The 22,413-nt window shown below is 42.7% G+C and overlaps 1 protein-coding gene across 1 annotated transcript in view; it reads left to right on the forward strand.

The window, feature by feature from the left end:
• The window catches only part of INPP5A (inositol polyphosphate-5-phosphatase A), a gene marked incomplete at both ends in the record, with an annotated part of 254,642 nt that overhangs the window by 223,994 nt on the left and 8,235 nt on the right, over positions 1-22,413 (forward strand). The window contains one exon of the mRNA XM_082001927.1: positions 5,339-5,412. Coding sequence (XP_081858053.1) covers positions 5,339-5,412 — 74 coding nt within the window. The remainder of the gene's footprint in view (positions 1-5,338; positions 5,413-22,413) is intronic.

The raw sequence follows: 22,413 nt of genomic DNA on the forward strand, positions 1-22,413 counted from the left end.
ATGCTACGAAAAGTATATTTGGTGCAGTTTTCCCATGTGCCATATATCCACATTTATGTAAGAGTTTATGATTTGACAACACTGCCATTCAGGATGTATAGACAAATTCTAAGAAATACGCAAAAATACAGTAATATACAAAAGCAGTGTAAGTGGTACATTTATATTCAATAATTTTGGCTTTTCTCTGTAAAACATGATTTTAAAGAATGGCTTCATGAGAGAAAGAAAATTAAGATTCAAAATATGTAGTAATGGATCATTTTACAAAGTCTTAGCTAGAGAAAACAATAGTTTTAAAATAAAGCCAGAGAAGAGTTGTGTAATGACATTTTCATGGATAAGTGGGAGGGATCAGCATTGCCACAGACTTGTATTTGAAGTCAGTAGATTGCTGAATCAGTTTCTAAATATTTTTCTTTGACTGGAAAGCTGGATAAAATTACTGTATTTCCAAAGTCTCTTGAAAAAAATTGTGTTCTATACATGACTGGCAAAGGAGGCTACAGTGACCAGTGTCCACATGTTTTAATTCTCTAAGGTCATTTCTGTATGCTCATCTCCTCTTTTTGGTCTGAAACTTCATTTCCCTTTCACAGCTGTGAATTCTCTGGTGGGCCCTGCAGATGGGTTTGATAAATGCTGCTAATATCACCTCCTGATCTACCAATGCTCTGACTTTGGTCTGTAGGTCTTGATGAGTAATTGCCGTTGTTCTACTCCAATGACTGAATTAAGTTGCCCTGTTCTAAGGGGTTCATTACGTGTGTGATTTTAGCCAAGGTGGCCCATTGCAGCATACCGATGGACATTGACCTTTTAAGGGTGCCTCATGGCTTTAAACTAAAGCAAGCAAAATTACCGTGACTTTTACAACTGGCTAAACTCTGTTATAATCCTTTGGTTACTGTCAAGCTACTTAATATTGAAATTTAGTATTCCAGATAATTGTTGTCTTTGGCCAAAGCACACACTGCTTAACCACACACGGCCCCATGAGCTCTAGGGACAGCGAACTGCAGCCCATACTCCAGCCCTGGGGCAAGGGAGCTCACTGGAGTCCCGTCAGAGGACTGCACAGGACTGAGACCAGCCAGCCTACTCAGTTTTTTTCTTACCGAGTGGCATACAGGTTCTGCAGATGGTGCCGGAGCAGGACCACGTGCCCCGGCATCGTGCATTGCCTTCTCCTGCACCCTTGTGCGTAAATGCACTTGTACGTCGTAGAGCTGACAAAAGGGGATGGAAAAACAAGACTCTCCACCAGCTTTTACAGGCGACACAGTCGCCTGGAAAAACAACAGTTTTGCTAATTCCCTTAGGAGGTAACGGGCACTGCAGCTGATACAGGCAACAGCCCTAAATGCTTTTAATTCTACTCAAATTAAATAGGGACTGTCCTTTACTGCAAATGCAGTCATTCTTTAATTCTGTGCACAGAACTTCACTGATACCAAACCAATTCCCATTCAGGTCAGTAGGAGCTTGAGTATACAAATTAATTGAAGCATTTGGCTCGTGAAGTTTGCTAAACAGAAATACGTAACTTCATACTGCATAATCCTACCCATAAATTTAACCTGTTTTTAAAAATAATATTCTGCCCTGTGAGTTTTTTCTCACAGTCCCAGACCGGTGGATGTGTGCTGCATGCCTTCTTCCACATACTGCACGGCTGTATTCCCTGAGGCGTATTAGCTCTGTGTCTCATGGGGTATTAGCTAACTATAGATATGTTACTCATATGTACAGATGGTGTTTTCATTTGGAAGACGTTAATCAAATGTTCATGTTGGGCTGGTCACTGGACATTGTAGAGCAAATATCTTGACATAATATCAGCAACTAAGTGGTTAAAGCAGATAAAACATAGGCCCTGCATCATCCTTGCTATTATTTAGGTATAAATACATTGGTGAAAGTGAGTTGGGGGAAAAAAACAGTCTTCTGACTGCCTATGACATATAGTTCTGGAATTAACTTCCAGCCGCAGCATTTTAAAATCTCTGTGTAATTGCTCAAATTACCCCAACACATCATGTAACACCTTAAAGATTTGGTTCTTAAGGATGATCTTATAATGAGTAAATTAAATGGAACAATGTATTGATTTTTAGGCTTTGAACTTAATTGTAATTTTTAAGGCATTTAGAGTGACAGACATACTCATGTTTACTGTTACAGCAATGACATTATTCACAATGCTGTTTAGTGTACAATGTGGAGTAGTTTGTGCTGAAAATTGCCATGAATAGAGTATGTTCAGGGTGATTTTTTTTTTTTAAATACAGTGTTATATGCTTTAAAAACAAAGACATTGCCCTGTGAGATTCTGACTGCTCCTCAGTATTATCTGGCGTATATTAATTTTCATTCATTTTTGTGTAGTGCCAAGGAGTTCCAGACACCCATGTACCTGTCATAAAGCAAATGCATTTAAATGATGCCTGTGTCAGGTCCCGTTCCTTCTCTTGCCAAGTTGTATTGAGGGACAGTGGTATTTATAACTGTTTATGATGAGACCTAGTGAACACCTTGCTTTTTCACCAATAATCTTGCATTTTGAGTTTGCAGGCTTAAATGAGAACCCAAGTGCTTTTAATACCAAAAAGAGTAATAGTTAGAACATGCTCTTCTACTGAAAAATTCACTGCGGTTTTCTCAAAATGCACAGTCCAGATTTTCATCATTTCTCCACCTCCTCTCCCCCACTGTCTGCAGTGCTACCAGGTAAATAAAGAAAAGCTGTTAGGTGGGTTCACACTGCGCAGTCCTGAACGCATGAATAACTTGTCGCTGCTCTTCATAAGAATGAGCAGATGCCTGTTTGCATAGTTTGAACAGAAGGTTACAGATACTGTGACGTAGTCACTTAATGTCTGGGAGAAAATAAATAATCTTAAAAAATGAAACAACTATTTACAATATAACAAGAAATAAAAGTTTGTGCAAATGATCCAGTGAAAATATTTAACTGTTTTACATGTGGGGATGAATTTTCTACAACAGGCATTCCCTAAATATTTCTTCTAGGCACCTGGTTGGGCTTTGACATCCGGCTGGGTCATCGTGAGTTTTTGGCTTTGTCATTTCAGGTTAGAGATGTCCCTCTACCTGGGGAAACTTGGGGAACTGATAGAGAGTGCAGCACACAGGACAGTCTTGTTCGTAGTATCTGTCCTCTCTGTCACCAGTGTCAGCAGCTCATCTGCATAGCACAGGCACAGCTAAACAAGAAACTGCAGCAAATTAAAACATCAGAAACTTCTCCGAATAATAATGCACATCTGAATACTTAGTCCTCTAAACCCTGGCTTTCATTTAGTTTGCAAATACCATCATAGCAAGAACAATCTGAAAGTAAAAAATTCTGAAAGTGTGAATTGGTGTGAGAGCACAATGCATCCATTTAACATCGCCAGCCCCTGGAATGCCCATGAGTAATTTATACCATTGTGTTCTATGGAGCATTGTTCTTTTATTCAGTCCTTGCAGTTTTCACACTCCAGAAATAGCCCTCTTTCTCCTGACGCTTCCACTTTCCTGCTCTGATCTGTTTACTGGGCAACAGTAGGAAAAATGTATTTGCGCTGTATTAACAGACATATATTTCAAAGAAGAGTTTTAACTGGGGGTGGTCGATTTTTTTGCTATGCTAGATTCACGTTGGGCATGGAGGTGGAGACACGTGGGGCGGGAAAGGGACGGTAACGCTTGTTTTCATAGCCGGTTTGTATGTATGTAGTGTGGCTACACGTCAGTCTGTACATACTTAAATATAGGATCACAGTCCAGAAACATGCATGATAAACCATTTTTTCCTGAAGTACGTTGAGATTGTTTCAGTAATCTGAATGTTCAGTGGCTGGACCATCCCAGCATTTTTAGGATTGAGCATATTATTAGATACATGCCATAAGTTTCCACACAGGTGTTGGCAAGTATTTATCCAGATATCTTGGATGCTCTGGATTTTGATCAGATGTAAAAATATGTACAAAATTCTTGCAGTTATTTGTATTGCAAAGTCTTTTCCAGCATACCATCACAGAGTTTGGCGTCAGATGCACTAAAGTAGGGAAAGCTGCCCATTATTTGGCATCCTCCTGTGAAAGTACGTACACACAGCAACACGGCGACTGGAAACTGAAGAAAGCCGGGCGGGCCGTGGAGGGGTAGCAGTGCAGGTGGTTCAGGTAGCTGCTTTTCACACAGATAATTAATGTGTACAAGTAGCTGCTAATTGCACATTTCAGGAATGATTTATGAGGTGGCAGAGGAGAAAGAGGGACACAATCTAATTTCTTTGGGAACCTCTGCCATTCATACAATGGTATCAGCACAGCTGTGAGATGGGACATGATTAATGAACAGTGGGCAAACACGGTGGCGTGTTCCACCGCGCACGGGATGCTGTTTTGGTGACACGTTTGTCAAAACAGAAAGTGGCACTTAGAGCCACGGCCATAACAGCGCAGATTATGAGCTTTTTGTCTTTTAATTCGCTAATTCACTCGGACATCAGGCTTAACACCAGCCGTGGCTCTGAAATAAGGTCGTTTATGTCTGTCAGAACAGTTACTGGTTTAATGTGGATGATTATCGTTGATTTGTTATGAGCGGTTTGTGTTTATGAACAAAAGACTGCAGATATTTATTTTCTCTGTAGAGGTCTGGGGGAAAACAAATTTGGCAAGGACTAATATTTATACAGGACATTAAATCTAGACTTACGAACATCTCTGTTAAATATCTGCTTCTAGTGCTATATCTTGGCTGCTGCCCGGGAACACATTTAACCCTCTTCCTGCTATCTGACGTGCACCACCCAAAATAAGTGTACAAAAACACTGCTTGTCTTTGCTTAGGAAGAGTGATGTGCACATCTTTGTGTTTGTTGTACCTTCTTATCTGAGCTAAAGATAATGTAAAGTAATATAATACTTTTGCTGGCATTTTTCTGGGCTGATTAGCATATCAGTTTGCTGTACTTTTTAATGCTAGTCTGGTTTATCTTTTAAAAGATTGCTAATAAAGTTTGAAAAAAATTAGCCATCTTGAAGCAGTAAGTGTACATACAGGTCACTGCTGTAAAGAGCCAGTGTTACGTATTTCACCGAGATGAAAGGGAACCTTTTGAACGCTTTTCTCAATGCGCTGTTTATGTATCAAGAGAGTACTGGGTTTTTGCACTATGTTTTAAAAACTGCTATATGAGGGATGTACCTCAAGCTCTGTAATCAAAGTCTCTGTTTATTTCCTTTTCTATAATGTAGTATTTTTAGATTGCTTCAGTTCAATATTGAAGAATGAATACATTTATTTCTATCTTTTATAGCTTTTAGAATTTGACAGAGAGCTGTCAGTCTTTAAAGACAGATTGTATGAACTGGACATCTCATTTCCTCCCAGGTAAGATTCATATCTAATCCATTTATTTAACTAGCTGGCTAAAACATAATTGTTACTAGCAGTGTAGGTAAAATGTGAGTGTTCCCATACATATTGCAGAAATGGTAACGATCCTCACTGCTTTCATAAATGTTTGGTCTTCCCCCATTCCCTCGACGGTGACCGTGCAGCCCGCGTGCCGGCAGCGCGCTGTAGCTCGTCGTTTGGGTTCGGCTGACCCTGTCTTTTATGGCTGCTCTTCAAATAGACCTGACGTGACGGTGTGCCAAGAGATGTGTAGCTGCTTTTAAGCACCAGACCCAGATAACCTGCTAAAATACTTTCTTGCAACCCTGAAGGCAGTCGTTGCCTCAAGCTGCTGAAGACTGACCAGCAATAGCACTCGCTAGGACCGGACCGCGCAGCGGGTGCGGAGCCTCACGCCGTTTGTCGCGCGAGGGGGGCTCCAAGAGGAGTGTCGGGAGGGAGGACAGGAACGTAGATTCTGCTTTTTCAGTTTGAGTAAACATGTTATGTAACTGCTAAGACTATTAGAATAATTTGGCTTTTTTAATATACCCCCTTAGGTGAATTTTAGCCAAAAATAACCAAGTTTTGCTATCAAACAAAACCAAGGTTTTTGCAAATGGCAGTCCTGTTCAGGAGAAATCTGTGGAGAATTTGGTACAGTTTTGAACATGTTATGGCCCCTTTCCAAGAACGACGAAGTCGAATCTCACAGCTGCTTTTAAGGAAAAGAAATACTACATTCGCAAATAAAGTTAAAGTTGCAAGAAATCATAGATAAAAACATACTTTTTTAATATTTTTTTAAATAGAGAAAATATTGTTAAATATTGCTATTTTGTCCTTTATGGACAGATAGAAAAGTATGATGCTTTGGCATACACTAAGAAAAAATTTGGAAAGCTTGCCTTTTTGTTATCATAATCTCATTATTTCTCACCAGCCAGCTGCGATACTGATTATATTGATCCCTTGGGACAATGGAAGTATGCATGAAGAGGTTACCGCCGCTCTAAATTGTTCTTATTGATTGAGTATGATAACAGAAGACCAGCAGTGTGTACATCTCTGAGTGTGTTCCATTAGTTGTGTACCTGGTCAGGGTAAAGGTTGGTGAGGGGAAACAGATGTGAGTTTTTTACCAGAAATACTCTACTACTAGATTTCACCAACGTTAGTGCTTTCAGTGAGAGCAGAGTTTGGCAAAAATACGTTGTGGCATGAATGGTTTGCAGATTCTTCAAACCTTTCTGTCAATACGGTTTGGTGTCATTCTGCTCTCAAGCAAAGATCTGAAATTTGGTGTGAGTAGTCTTTGTACCTAAGTTGTATTTTAGATCTGTCTGTGAAACGATGTGAACATCTGGCCAAGGTCTAAACCCTTGAAAAATTTCTTTTCATAAATATGTCCAATTCTCAATAGAGATTTCTGTTATTATTTTAGTGGTTAAGTTTCTTGCAAACTACAGCTAGACTGGATACAGGATTTTCCTCGCAGCTATCAAGGGCCATGCCCTGTGAGGTTGTGAGCAAGTACTAACTGAGCCTTCCTCTCCTTTATATCCCATTGGAGCAAGCAGCAGTGGGAAGCGTCCGCGAATGAAATGCAGGCGGAACAAAAACCGGACCGAAACTGTTCGGGAGCCACCTGGCAGCGGAGCGGGGAAGGGCATAGCTGGGACTCGGAAGGGTGAAGCCTCTGGGTCTCCAGGCGAGGAGACCAAGACCTGCAGAAGCAGGCAGAAGAGGAAAGCCCTAGCAAGTTATGTGAGGAGAGACTAGGACAATGAGACCGGGCTGCAGAGGAGGGAGGACTGGGCAGGGATAATCTGGTGGACTGGGCGGGAGCGGATAAACCAAAGGAAGAGCGAGATGGCCGCAGGACGCTGCCCGTGGGACACGACAGCGCGTTGGTCTTGCCCTTCCCAGGTGAAAATGGGTAGCTGGGAAAAAGGTTTTCTGTGTCCCTTCCTAGCAGTGGTGCAGGGAGAGCGCGACAGGCTGTCGCTGTCAGGTGTCGGATGCTGCAGTAGGTAGCGATCCCCGTCAGGCTGAGGTGACCCCACTTCTCCTGGAGGTATGGCCAGAATGCAGCTTGAAAGTGGCGTAACGTAAGACTGTATAAAGAGATAAAGAAGCCTTGGGGGAAAATAGAAGATGTTCGACAAAAGAATTAGAAGTTAAACTGGGAGTAAATAGGAGGGCCTGTGAGAGCTGTGACTGAGAACTGCTGCCGTTGCTATAAAACCAGCAGTGAGCTTTGGGGGGGTGGATGGGGAGGACCGTATGAACAGGAGCAAGAGGAGGTAAATTAAGTATTAGTCAACTGGATTTGTGCTCTCTGCTGCCTCAGTATCTGAATACTTTGACACAGAGCATTAACATCCAAATGATGTATTTTGATACCATTAACATTTTAAGCTACTGTATCTACTGTATGGGGCTATTAATAAATGAAGTGCTACACCAGAGATTAACCCCTGGTAAAAAAAATGCAAGGCCAGGTGAAATGTTCATTCCTGTGGATGAAACACCGATTTTGACTTCGATTGTTGTAATGAGTGAAATGAAAGCAATACCCTGTAATACGAGCTAAATCTCCTCTCCCCTCCCCTGCCCACATGCTTGCAGACTTGTCCAGGAAACTACAGGAGCAGCTCTCTGAGGCCATAGCGCTGTCGTGAAGGAGGGCAGTCACCAGCTTCTGATGGCGACTTACCCGCTGCCAGCTCCTTCTTTCTCAATTTTACGATTTTTTTTGTTTCCTTGCAAAACTGAAGCCAAATCTAGCTCATATCCTTCTTTTGTTTCGTATCCACCGCCAATATTAGAGGTGACATATTTCATTAAGTACAGTTTTGGCTTGCAAAGTTAAAGTCGAGGCAGCTGTCGTCGATCTGCGTTACGGGATGTGATGGACTCAGGTCCTGCGCTCAGTCCCCTCACTCCCCCAGAACAAGGGGCCGTCACGCACTCGCTCGTGGCAGGACGCCTGCCCTGGGCGTTCCAGATGGCTCTGCAGGAGGCGGCACCGTGTCTCCAGAGCTGCCGATGAGTCCCGCCGGGGGCAGCAGCCCGCAGTCACATCACTCTTGCTTCTGTTGTCTTCCAAGTAAGATGAAAACCAAGATCCTGACCGCTTCTTGCCATCAAAGATCCCATAACATTTTTGCAAGAGCATAGACGTCTAGACAGATGTTCTGGCCAAAGTCCCGGTAATTGGATTCCACCTCCCCAAACGCACTGTTATTTTAGTTGAATTTGGTGGTATTCTTCACTTCCTGCCCCAAACCGCTGCGCAGCGTGCCGATGCCATGCCGATTGCTGCTGCGCTGCAGCGCTAAGGGACGCTGAACTCAGCAGTGGTCTACAGACCGCAGCTCAGATGCTTGCAAAAAAAGATCTGCACTACTGAGGTGGAAGCAGACACCTCTGAGCAGGGACCCTGTCCAAATCTTGGGGAATGGCCATGAAGGGTCATTTCCAGCTTCACCCATTCACCTCTTTGTTTTCCCACTCTGTTCCCAGCTTTGGGGCTTTGTCTAGGGAGTGGGAAGGAGGGTGCAGCGTAACGTGGCAAACCCTTCCTCGATCTCCGAAGGCCTGCAGGGAGCCAGCCCCGGGCTGCAGTTCTCACCTGTGTCGAAGGGGAGCAGTGAAGGGGATAAACGTGCAGCTTCGCCTGCTGCTCGCTCGGTTCCCTTCTTACGGCTAAGTAATAGCGATAATAATAAATAATAATACATTTTTACATACTGAAAGCTGGCACTTCCTCTGTGGCATGGAAGGGGTGCTAACACTCAGTTCTTATAACGCAAAATTTCTTTGAACATAAGCGGAGTATATTGATAATATATGAGAATTGAATATGAGAATATTGCTAAAAAACAAGATGTAAAACCAACAAGCCAAACTCATGCATACACAAAGAGCACATTGGCTTTATGTTCGGGTGCTTTTTTTCACCCGTCCCTCTTCACGCCCTGGGTCATAGGCAAGGGAATCCTGCTTTCCGTTCTGTAGTCCCTGCACGGGCACCAAGCTCAGTAGGCGGTCTTGCCTAAGCACTGCAGAACTGGATTCACCGCTGTTGGAGTTACTGCAGGTCAGTGTCCTGTTTTTGCTTATGAGACTAAGCACATTGATTTTCCTGGAAGAAATAATAGGACTTATTTTTCTTTGTATTGAAATAATGACCACAATGTGCTATTAACTGCAAAACCAGGTATTTTGAAAAGGCAAAAAGTGATGGTTTAATGTAGGACATTTTCTTTTTAACCTAGAACCTTTTCTACTCAGGCAAGAAAGAAATTAAATTAAATGAAACCTAAATGCCTTGGTTTCAATTCCTAGTAGGTTTTCCTCCATTTTTCCCTCATCTTTTCTTTTCTTCTGGAAAAAAAAGCCTGTAGCTTCTCACGACTTAGCTGCTTTTAGATACTGTTTACAAATGCAAACTTAATATATACTTGTCATATATCCAGTCGTACTAGATTTTGTATTTTTAACCAAATGAGGATATGATCAGTCCTGTATATTTAGAAACCAATTCTTTAAGCTTCTTGGTATTCTTAGCTGGAAAGTATATCGGTACATCCATTTGTTCTGCAAATGCATCGAACAAAAGCCTTTTTCACTGGAGGAAGAGACACAGAAAGCTCTAGTCACTTTTTGTGTCAGGCTTACGGGCTTAATTAGTGAGCGTTTGAATTTAGAAGGAAGTTGTAAGCAATTGTAATGATAGCCTTGAATTAGTATTTCAGAATTTGTTTTATACATGCTATTTTAACTACAGTCCATTGATTCAGCCTATGAATTACTCTCTATTTCTGTTCTTGATCCATGGTTTTATGGTCTTACATCATGGGATGCTGGCCAACAACTGAAGACAGAGTATCTTCGTTAAAATGGTACTGAATACATCTAGTATGACGTTTCGCATCTCTCAAAAAATTAAAGATCAATTAGGATGGCTTTCCCTTTCTCTCATTTGCTTCATCATTTGTGCATACAATTAACTGCCCAATTTGCATACAGAGTTCTACAAATCAATAGCATGGTTGCATTCCTGTCTTACCTGTAAATTTTTCCCTCAAAAAGCACGCTTGAGATTTGGTGTACTCTTGAGGTAAATAGAAAAGGTCACATCCCTTTGAGTTGCAGCAGACTTACAAAGTTACTTAGGATTCATTTTTTATCAGCATAAACTGCTTATTCTCTGGATTTTAGCATGAGATCTTACTGGTACACTACCATAGCTGGCCTGAGATTGAAAGCTTTACTCTTTTGAGTTGGTGGTATTTTTGTGGTTAACTTCAGTGGGGCCAAAATTTCACCCTGAGCAGTTTTCTTGGCACTCCTAGAGCGGCCTTACAGCGTGACCCAGATACCCCAGGTATAAACACGGATAGATAGAAACGCGCTGCACTGTTACTGACCCATGTTTTGCCTTGCTTCCCCGCGTGACGCCGAATGCAGCACAAGATCCTGGTCCTAACCTCCCAGCCAGCGCTGGCTGGGGACCTGACATGCCCAGTGCTGGACAGCCAACTCCAGTTCTTCATAAGAGGGCTTTGTTTGAAATGAAAACCACTGGGTTCGTAGCACAAAAATAAGCAAAGTCCTAATTAAAGTAGTAAGCAAGAAAACAGTCTCTTTTCATGGTGCCAGGCATTATGGTGAATGCGTGAGAGAGAACGCCTTTCTTCGAGAGGAAAGCCTTGGGTTAAGCTAGCTCTGACCAGGGCTGTCGGCGAGAAGGGCAGGCAGCGAACCCAGTCCTGAATTCTCACGCCTTAGTCCCCGTTCCAGCTTATTTCAGTAGCACCATCACATGTTCGTGCACTTCACGTTCTCCTCTTCAAGACTGTGAAAACTTATTCATACACACACACCAGGATTGTTTTTCTCTAATAGTATTTTTCGCAGTTATGACTGTACAAGTATTTCAGAATTTGAGTCTGTGGTTACAAAAAATGAGGGTAAACACTGTTCTCAAAAGTATTGGGATGTTTTGGTGTCCTCAAAGTGCTTATGTACTTAAGAGTACAGACTGAGAAAATAATCAGATCTGAGTCTTGCATATTCTCGGTTTTCATTTAAAATTACAAAAGAAGTTCTTCTGTTGTAATAATAGAAATGGAGAGGATGTTTTTGTACGTTTCCCTGTTTTAATTGTTTTGTATTAGTATATCTGCATCTTTTACAATTAATTTCTCTGTCCTTTCTCCTTAATTTCAAATGAAGCCATGACAGTCACGTAGGCATATATTTTTATACTCCTAAGAGTTTTTTTTTAAAGGAAATCACTCTGCTCTTTAGATGAACCTTCTTGTAAGCAAGCCCTTGTCCAAAATTTTCATACTCCATTTTAGAAGTTATAATACCATCTTGTAAAGCACCGTGAGTTCTGCGTAACATCGTGTCACGATGCTGTCCTGTTTACTGGTTCCAGTTTGGAGAAACAGCCAGTGTCCGAGCTCGGCGGTTCGGCGCAGGCTGCCAGCAGCTGAGCAAGCGGCACTGCGGTGCCTTCTGCTTGGCCGCCGAGAACGCAGTACAAGCTGCAAATTCATCTCGCTTGTGCTCAAGAAGCAATCTGTCAGGCCGGGCGTGACAAGCCTGGGCACTGCTCACCCCCGTGATGAATTTGGCTTTCCCATGTTAGCGGTGGCCCTGGAGCCGGAGAGGCGTGACTGCGCTGGGGACGTGCTCGCGGTCCCGCCGGGCAAGGGGCTTGTTTAGGTGCCGGCGCAGGACACACCTTGGGACACGAATGACAGTGTGCTTGGTTCTCAGGGGAAAGGAACTGCTAAATTGCCTTAATACCTTGACAGAAATCGCCCATATTCATAAATGCTAGGGAACGTGGCCTTCCGTGAGACTTACAGGAACGACAGGGAAGAGTCACCACTCTTGCTGCCTAGGATTTAGGGGAGAATAATTTGAAAAGATTAGTAAGTGAGACAAACAAAACAAAAGGCTTTTTTTATGTGCTTTCTCATAAAATACACCATTTAGAGTATGAAAAAACACAAATTATCTGTCATAAAAATACCTCAAGATTCTTCCTGTCTTTTTATTTAGGGACCTAAAATTCTTAAGTTGTCAGACCTTCTTGTTTGCAGTTTCTCATTACACTGAGATAGCATTTCGACGTAAGTACTAACAGAAATGTTGACTTCTTGAATAATTTTCTAACTATAAAATGCCGTAATGAAATGATGATGTGTTGTAATATTTCTCTGGGTTTTTGTTCTTCTTCACTGTATTTATAGTTGTTGATTTCTTTGTGCTCTTCAAAATTCATGTACAGCGTGCTTTTCTGTAGTTTGTTACCTTCTCTTTTCAGCTGATTGTAAACTACATTAGGTAATCATTGAGAGCACTTAACTCTTACCACTTGTTAGAGAAAACATCTCACAGGTCTTGGCAAAAAATTAGGTCTTTGTATACTTCCAGCTACAGTGTCATGCTTCTTAATACCACCTTTTAAAAACGGAACTTTAAAAACCTTTTCTTATTTTCTTTCTAGTCCCTGTGCTAATGGTTCCCAAAAGTAAAATTTTGATGTTGTAGTAAGTATCAAACAAAAAGTTACTTTTTCATTCTGTAGAGAGTGGAGACTCTGTACCGAGTCAAGAATACTTCAAAATATTTTTTTAACTACTGACTTCTTGATTGTCTCTGAACAATAGTACAGATAATTCTGTAAAGAAATTGAAATATCAGAGGCCTCTTTCCCTGCATTGATCTATTTGTGTAGACAGCCATGGAGAAAACAAGAGCATTGCTGTACTGCTGTCTTGTCAACATTTGATGTTTAAAAGAGAACTGAGACTAAGCTGATGCCCTCCATAGCAAGTTAATGCAAATCTTCCGTGCTTTTTGATCCTTTGAGTGAGGACCCACCTTTGTTTAAACCCTCTGTGGGAAGGTGTGTTGACTATCCATTGTGAAAGGCTACGTAAAAACACAGTGTAGCTGAATTAATACAACTTTATAGTCCTGGCTTAAATCACTAGAAGACAGGGCAGTCAATTCTACATTTAGAAAATCTATTTTTCAAGGCTTTATAAGTTTATAAGGACCATTAAAATGTATTGCTGGTTGAAACTTGACATGAGAGGTTTCAAAACAAAGGGTAAAAAGCTTACATCCCTTTGGTTCACAGCAAGATTTCGGAAGAAAAGCACCCTGTCAGGCTATTGGATGAGTATTTTCCTACCCATATAGCATATCTACTTTGGGTTATTCATTTTGAGTACAGCGGGCACAAGGTCCAAAAGACAAAGTACAGAAGTGGAGGATGCTGTCCACCCCGTGGCCAGCCGTCTGCCTGTAAGTGGAGGAGCGGAGGTGAGTTCTGCTCTTAGGGTTGCTTCTGCGTTTCACAGGAAACAATCAGTGGACAAAATATGAAAAATGGAGACCAGAGCCTTGGCATGGTTGATAAGATGCCAGGTGAACAAAGATTTTCGGAATTACCACTTTGGCCTTAGTTGGGTATAAATTACATTGAAGTTCTTTGTTTTTATCTAGCTTTCTATCTATTTTTTTTATCGGGTTTCTATCTAAAAATCCACAATTTGACATTTTCTGCCCTTTCAAAACAGTAGTTCACTTTTAAGTTTTCAAATTACTATGCAATATGCAAACGGCATTGGTTGGATTTTAAATAAATATGTTAATATTTTTAATCACACATTAATTTTGGTAGGTATAGATCATAGCCATATATATTACAGTAGTTCTATGAGAAGTTGTAGTTATAGTGTATTATAGTTATAAATTGAATGTGTAGCTACAAATGGAATGGTGTAAGGCAACACAGTAAATCCACGTTAACGTATGTGCAAGCGGGTTACCGCAAGGTCTGATGGACTCTGCGTTAATGAATGTTAGCTTCAGGACTCTTTCCAGTCAACTTTGTATGTGGGAAGGATTCCAAAGCCACTTCTGACCTTTCCTACCAGCCACATCTAAAAATAGCATTTCTGCAGGCATACTTAGGGCACTCAAATCAAAACAAAACTATTGTTCTTCTCCAGTGCAAAACTGTAATTTAGTTTAAGACCATACGTCTGCTTGATCTTATGTGAATTCTTCATCCTACCCTGCAGGACCATCCTGCGGCGGCGCGGAGGGAGTGGTGGTCGGGCAGTCACCCCTCGGAAACAGTCAGAACAAAGCCTCGGCTGAGCATAGCCCGTACAGCAGACTTGCAGCGCTGCCGGTTGCCTCCTCCCTGTGCAGCAGGGCACCTAATAGCTAGGCGTTTTTCTAAATTCCTCTTCAAGTCTGGGTTCCTTTTAATTCTTTAAGTATGTGCTTACCATCCTGTATAACCCGTGCGTCACAGAGAGGCGTTGCCGGTGCTGCAGCCAGTGACCTTCCGGGGAAGAAAGTCCTGGCCTGCTAGCTCTCGACCTGTATGTGCCGGGGCCGCCTTCACCCCGGCCCGCAGCCGCTGCCCACGGGCGCTCGCCTGCACGTTCTTGCCCGTCACAGTCGGGATCACCAGAAACCGGCCGAGGGAGAGGTGTCTGCGGAAAATGCGGCCATCTGTCCCGGGCAGCAGGGAAAACGGTCGGAGTCGGCCGTTCCTCTCCCCAGTCAAGAGGTTAGCCTCTTCAAAGCCCACCCCTTTCTTCATTTGTCTTCCCCTGGGCTGGGGATAGAAGTAACCACCCACGCTGCCTTCAGCAGCAGCGAATCCTTCCTCGACCCTCCTGAAATTCGCCAAAAGTGAAGGCGGGCCGGAAGAGGAATCGCAGCTTAGTGAGGAATCACAGGCTGCGTTACGAGTCTGCTGTCTTCACACAGAATATAAAGGCCCCTTCTAACGCAGTGTTTTCCAGACATCATTCGCCCGTTCCTATACTCCTATATTTTGAGGCCTTTTACTTTATATAGTGAATATTCATGTTTTCATCTCATTACCCTTTGTAATCGAATGTAGCCCATAGCAACCTTAGCCATTGGAGACTAAATACAATTCAGAATCTTAAACTCTGTAAGCTCTGTCAGTCACGGGCTGAGCAGCCTGGCCGTGGGCAAACGGCAGGCCCAGCGTGAGGCTGGAGAAGAGTCAGTGGTCATCAGCAGTCATTGCGAAAGGCGGTAGGTGTGAAAAAAGCAGTAACGACATCGTGGTCAGTCAATATACAGGTGGGCGATTGTTACCTTTATCACTGGTCTCCATTAATTATTATAATTATTCTTGTAGCTGTCGTATAGCAAAGATAGGCGCTGACTTGAGCAAGGGCTGACACCCACCTACAACGTTTGCTTTCAGATAAGTCTGCGCGCACAGTAATCGCACGTATTAATCATTCTCTTAAAGTGACCTGTTCTTGTTTGTTGTTGCATTAGGCTGTCATGTAATTTACTGTTTGGACATATGTTTGTGTCTTAGATATCCTCTGTGTGGTATTTTTCTCGAGCGGACCCTCTGCATTGGCAGTATCTTGGCTTTGACACCTCTCACCAGGAGACGGGTTGAATCTCATTTGCTCTTGGAAGAGTGTTTCTCTTTTGGAATTCTCTCTGCCTCTCGTTCCTTATTCTGCCAGAATCCTGTTTAGTCTATAATCTATTTATTCTCTACCCTTGTGTTTTGTCCCATGACCTTTTTTTATTCTAGTAGGTTGCACAATGATACACATTTTTTTCCGGTCTAATTTGCACTGCGGAGCGAGCCAGTCTGCTCTGCATGAAGCAAAGCCATTTTCAAATGCACTCACTTGTTCCTTCCCTTCTGCAGAGACCGTCCAGAGAAGAACAGCTCTGCCTTTTGTACCCAGCCCTGTGGGTGCCGTTGTACACATCCCAATTGTCGCCCTCGCCTGTGAAACAGGCAGGCAAGAGGATGGTTTAGGTTTCCACGGGCTGCCTTGACTTACCAGTGTCCTCACCAGTCGCCCTCCATGTTTTCAGAGTGTACAGATCCCCCGCGGCCGGGTCTGGTGCAGGGCTCCTGAAGCAAACAGGATTCGCATTTCTTGGAGCATTTCCTCAGCAACGCTCCTGGCTCCTGTTGTCTCACGAAAGGGGGAGTTAGGCACTCGAATAGATTACAAATTGTTACAGCCCTAGATGATTTTTATGCTTGCTTTATCGGTTACTTTTATAACACATGATTATTCTGCCAATTAAAAGTATTTGCCGCCGAATAGAAATACTTCATACTCATTCATGCACTGTAAAACACCTTCCAGCTATCAGTGAGGTATCTTAATGGCCAGTGGATCTGCCGCCCCTGAGGAACAAATTCCCACGGGACATTGTGTAGTTGCCTGGGTTCTTCCAGCACCTCAGGCTGGAGCACAGAAACGGCTTCCCGGCTGGGACCAGAAAAGACAGCTCTCATTTCCTCCAAAACAGTTAGAGTGTAATCATTAAAATGGTTTTCAGAACTGTCCCCATTTCTTTCCTCACATTAAACCACTACTGCTGTCACCATCGTTCTCAGTTAATTTCCAAATTAAAATAGGGTGGTTTTTATTTTGCAAGGAACTGGACAGAATTGCCCAAGTAAGCAGTTCTGGTTTTTTTAAGGAATTGTGGCAAAGGGAAAAAGAGGAAAACCAGTGAAGTAAAAAAGTTTCAAGGACTGAGTGTTACTGCATGCCATGTGCCAGGTGAGGATTGCAGACCATGCAATTCAAGCAGAAAGTAAAACAAATTCTAAACAGATGATGGTCTTTGCTGCTAACCAGGCCGTCCGCTGTATCCTTGTCTGAAAGTGCTGCTGAAAAGCCTGGTAGTTTGGAACCTGAACCGTGCCCCACCTGCTGCCTCAGCTTTGCGGTAATTTTTTTCCAGTAGGAGAATTTGTAAATTATAGCCCAGAAGGAACTTACTCTAAGCCAGGCATGTTCCCAGAGAAGACATTTAGCTCAATCACAGCCACGTACAGTAGCATCAGACTGTTTTGCTGAAGCAAGCCAGCACTGGGTCCTTCCCAGCAAGCCGACAGTATTCATAGTTACATTATCCACTTGCAAGAGTAGCCATATTACATACGTTTACTGGAGTGCAACGTTATTGTTATTAACGCACTAGAGCGCGTCTCTCGTTGTCCGCGCGCGGAGGCGTTAGTGGTGCCGAACAGTCCGTGTTTGTTCGGCGGGCCTTTCCGCGGCACTGCTGTTGCACAGCGCAGCACAGCGTGCCGGTGGCCGTCAGCCGCGGCGGCCCTTCGCTCCTGGACGAGCGGGACGGCCCACGGAGGGGCGCCGGCGGGGTGGCGCGGGCGCCGGCGCGTGTTCGCGATAGCGCCGTGGTTTCGCCGGAGGGTGTTTGTAGTCGGCGAGGGGAGGTGTTCTCTGTGGGGAGCGTTCTGGGTGGAAAGTAAAGGACCGGTTGTTGCTCGCTGGAAAAAGAAAGGGGCTCTGGGTTTCTTTTTCTCTGACTGAAGAAGGTCCGGAGTTACACCGGCGATACGGACATGTTAACTAGAGCATGTTACAGACCTGTATTTTCCAAAGAAGTACGTTAAGCCAAAAAGCAGTATGCTCGACATAAATCCGTAAAAAAGATTCAGAGAAAAACATCGTGCCGTCAACCTTCCCGTTTTGTGTTGTGCCCGGAGTTACGGCTCGGGTCCTGTTTACCCTTCTTACCCTTTGCTGCTGGAGCGCCCGGGTGAACCCCCCTCTTTATCGTCACCTTTGACTCCGGTTGTTGGTGTGGTCACACGGTGTTAGTGTCGCCTTCGCCAGGAGCAGCTGTTTAACGCGCTGTACTTTAACTAGTGTGTTTGCAGGACTGTGTTTACCCTCCTGATTTGGCTTAAGTGAGATGCGTATCACGGCCAGTTAGCCCGGCAGAGCTTCGTGAGGGCTTATTAGTGTTGTGGTACGTACGAACCAGCTCACTTAATTCAAACAGCAACGTGTCTTATTGCCCAGCTTTAACCGTCTGGTGCCTGAGATGAGCACATAAAGATAAATTACATGGGGTCATTTGTTAGGAAGAGAACTAGGGAACCCAAATCTCCCTTTCAGATTCAGGGAAATAGAAAATGGTTATTCAATTTGGAGGAGGAAACCAACGAGCTGGAAGCTGACAAAAATTAGATGCCATACTTTGATTGGTCGAATGACATTTTATTGGAATCACACCCTTGTACCAGCTCACACTAATGCTGAGTTGGGACGTTGTCAATTAAAAATATAAAAGTATTTTTATTTATGTCATTTATTTATTTATGTTTTTGGCCTTAGAACTTTCAAAGCACCCAAAGCTTGAACTGTCAGCCTACGTTCACTGTCCTTGCGTGTGGTAAAAGCATCTTAGACAATCTGAAAAGTGCGTCAGAGCTAAAGGTAAATTGGTCCAATGTTTTCTTACAAAATAGGAAACTAGTAAATAATTTTCTGATGAAGAGTGGTTGGGGTTTTTCCCCTTCCGAAGTTCTCTCTCAGCATCGTATGTAACTAGAAAGACTTAAGTGAGAGAAGGTTTAGTAAATGCAAGGATTCATACTGGAGTTCAAAAATAAAACTGACCAAATGAAAACTGTGTCTCAGCTCTTCCCATAAAGAGACCAGTTTTCATCAACGCTTTGTAATTCCATCCCATCTCAAATATTGTGTAATAGAAACAATTTAGCAATATAAAATGTGGGGACAACTAATAGATGAGAACAAGTGGTCTTCGAACGGGAGGTATTTCCACGCCCTGAAACATCTGCCCGTGAATCTGGACATAGGATGCACAGTTTTTCACAGTGACCTTTATTGTACTAAAAACGATTCCATAGCTTAATTTTTCCCCACTGTTGCTTAGTGGATGTTGTCACACTTCCTACAACACCACTGGAAATGTCGTGACCACAGAAAGCAGAATCCCATAAGCAACCCCAAAAGGCGTTAGCAGCAGCAGGGCGTCTTCACTCTGCGGCTATGTGCAAAACCGAGCTGGAAAGCAGAACAGACAGCTTTTAAAGGTAGTGACACTCCAAAGTGAATTAATTGTTTCCTGCTAGAAGGTATGTTTCACCCATCTCAGTAGCACATTTTATCCATTCATACACAAGAGAAGAGTTTGTTAGGAGCATTTTGCCTGACTGGAGATGCCAGCTAAGGAGGTGTTTATATACACAGCATTGTTGGCTTGTGTTTCGTGTTAAGACGCTGCTGACAGGACGGTTTATGATGTCAGAAGACTTTTCACTCTGCAGTAAGTATTTTTGTAAAGGTGTCCAATCATCTTTGACAATACCTGTCAACAGCAGTAGTGCAGTAGTATTACTGACGCTCTTAATGGCTTATTTTCCCCAAACAGTTGCCAAGTAGCTCTCGTCCTTATTAAGTGTCATACCAGTAGTTCACTGGACAGCCTGCTCCTTGGTAACAGTTAGTTACCAACTCCTCGAAGTGTTCGGTTAAATTTTGACAACATTGAGCATTATATTAATGATGTTGCTTTTCATTAGTACCTTTTGGAAATTTTATTCAGAAAACCCACGTGACAGTAATCCTGGTTAAATAAAATGAGTGTAACTGAAACAAAAGTTTGTGAAATAAGGTGGAAGAGCAGTTAGAAGGAGCATCTTGAGAAAAATTAAATTCTGAACAACTGGATGTAAATTGTACATGCCTCTCACATGGATGCTGCAGCTCCAGAACTGCCTGTCTGTCCATCATCCAGAGGCATGTACAGTCAAAGTGCGTTTTGCATAACTCTACTGTCTGGCACACACTGAGAATAACAGACTGTTTTTCACTGTTAGTTATTCAGATAACATGAGCGGTTAAGGTCCTAAATTTCAACTTTGCCACTGTTTTAAGCTGGGCAAAAAAAGTTGTTTCACATGGAATTCTTCATATCTCCATTTGTATTTTTAAAGATACATAATACAGCGTGTGTAAAAAAAAAGTCAGTAACCATACTGAATACTAAAGTTAGAAAGTGTGTACGGTCTTAACTTATCTATAGCACCTGTATGTGTTAGGATTTTAACTATTTTATTATTTATATTTCAGTGGTATGTAGAGGCCTTTGTTATGTCATCATTTTTACGTGAGCACTCGCTGTTCATTCTCAAGATCACTGTTTTCTGTACATCGCACGAGCTTATGATTGAGGCAAAATGAAAGAAAAAAAAGACATTCTTTCCTGTCTAGTCATAGGACTGAGAGAGCTGGTTCTCCATTTTTCTCTGCCACAGTCACAGTTCCGATGGTCAAGACTAGTAATGCGTGCACAGAAAGGTGGCATGATGCTTACCCTCTGGGAGACTAATGCTGGAATTTTTCACTTTTTATTATTTGGTATTTTTATCAGACCTGCAGTTGTTTATGCAGTGCATAGATCAGAAAGTCTGTTAACTAGAATTACTAACCGAGTTTCAAATTAGGAAGTGTGAGTACCTTGCTTGCCTGGAATGAGTGTGTTAAAAAGAGGCTGGAGATGTCAGCAAAACAAAGCTATTTTAATGCACTTGATAATAGACAATCTTGTGCTTAATGTCTTTTGGAAGATGTGTACTACAGAATAGTTCTGCTTTTTGCATTCTTTAAAAGAGACTCTTTGTGCTTTGTTTCAAAGAAGCAGGTGAGAAGTGGGGTTGAAAGGAAGGAAAAGAGGAGGTAAATCGTGAAGCCAGGCTAGAGAGAATAAAAAGTTAATAGTCAAATAGAAGTGTGTATTAGCACAATTGTATCTCGGTTAGCCCATGGGAGTCGGTGGAAATATGTTCCAGTTTCTCGAGTACCATTTTGAGTGCGTGCTCTCTGTTGCTGTATCGGAAGAGGCAAAAGGAGTGTCGTGCTTTGTGTCCTGCTTTTCCTGCAGTACATGCTCTCCTGTTGGTTACGCTGTTGGGCACCCTGCAGCCTTCGCGGCTGTGGGGCCAAGTTTGCCAACTCCAGGACACGTGCGTTCGCGGGGAGCGCGGGAGCACACACGAAGGCTGCGTTCTGGGGACAGATCTTGTGTACAAGGCTGAACTTGAGTGCTGTTGTGTGTGGCAGTTCTGAGGCTTTAGGCATTTTCCTTGTGTCTTTGATTTTTTGCAACATCTTTCTGTTACGGCAGAACCAGAATCGTCAGCCTGGCTTCCTGAAATGCTTAAGCATCTGTCTGTCTCCTCTTTCGATTGCTTTTGTTGACTGCTTTTAAATCCCATCGGCTGGTGGGAAGGCATCTGAATGAGGTAACATCACGTAAGACACCAGAGTATCCACAGAGGAGACGACCTTTATAAATGCTCCAACCAAGTAAAAGCTTCAGCGTTCACAAGAAGATGATTCAATTCTAGAAGCAGTCACACTATTTTCATTCCACCGTTCATTTAACTATGGAATCGGATGATGGAGACAACTACTGGAGTGTATGTTTGAAAAGTTTTATTCTGGAATTGTTTACATTCAGCAGTATGTTTCATGAAAATTTCTTCAGTGACAGTCTTATTCCAGGAACCTCTAACAGAGCTTTTATTTGCAAAAATGTATTTAAGATAAATGGCATACAATAAACTAAACTGTCCTGTCCCCAAAGCCTGTTAAGTCACAAAAAAAGAATCCCTCCCAGCAATTTTGAGTCATATTTAGCTCTGATGACTTTCTGAGCCCATCTACAAACAAAAGACGCCTGCTTATTCCAAAGTATTTGTGACCCTTCTAGAGGATGAAGGAGGAGAGCAAATCGTTTTCCTTACTTTTTAGGGGTGTATCTAGTTAGGATTTGTCACTATGTCTATGTCAGCATTTCACTGAGAGTGAGACTTGCACAAGCCGAAGAGGTGGTGGTGGGGAGGAGAAGCCTTGTTCATTAGAGTGCAGCGAGACAGAATGCTCCAACGCTCCCGGCCTGAAGAAAGGACGCTGCCTTAAAAAAAGAAGAGCTTGACCCACTTTATTGTATTAAATTATAACCTACCGATCATTTTGTCTGCATAACTTTTGCAGCATGTATTTTCATCTCTGTCCCAGCCGTTAGACATCTGACTTGTCAAAGACTTGTAAACTACAGTAACGTCTTGAC

Source organism: Phaethon aethereus (genome assembly GCF_964289735.1).
Source record: "Phaethon aethereus genome assembly, chromosome: 7".
In the NCBI taxonomy this organism is placed as follows: Eukaryota; Metazoa; Chordata; class Aves; order Phaethontiformes; family Phaethontidae; genus Phaethon; species Phaethon aethereus.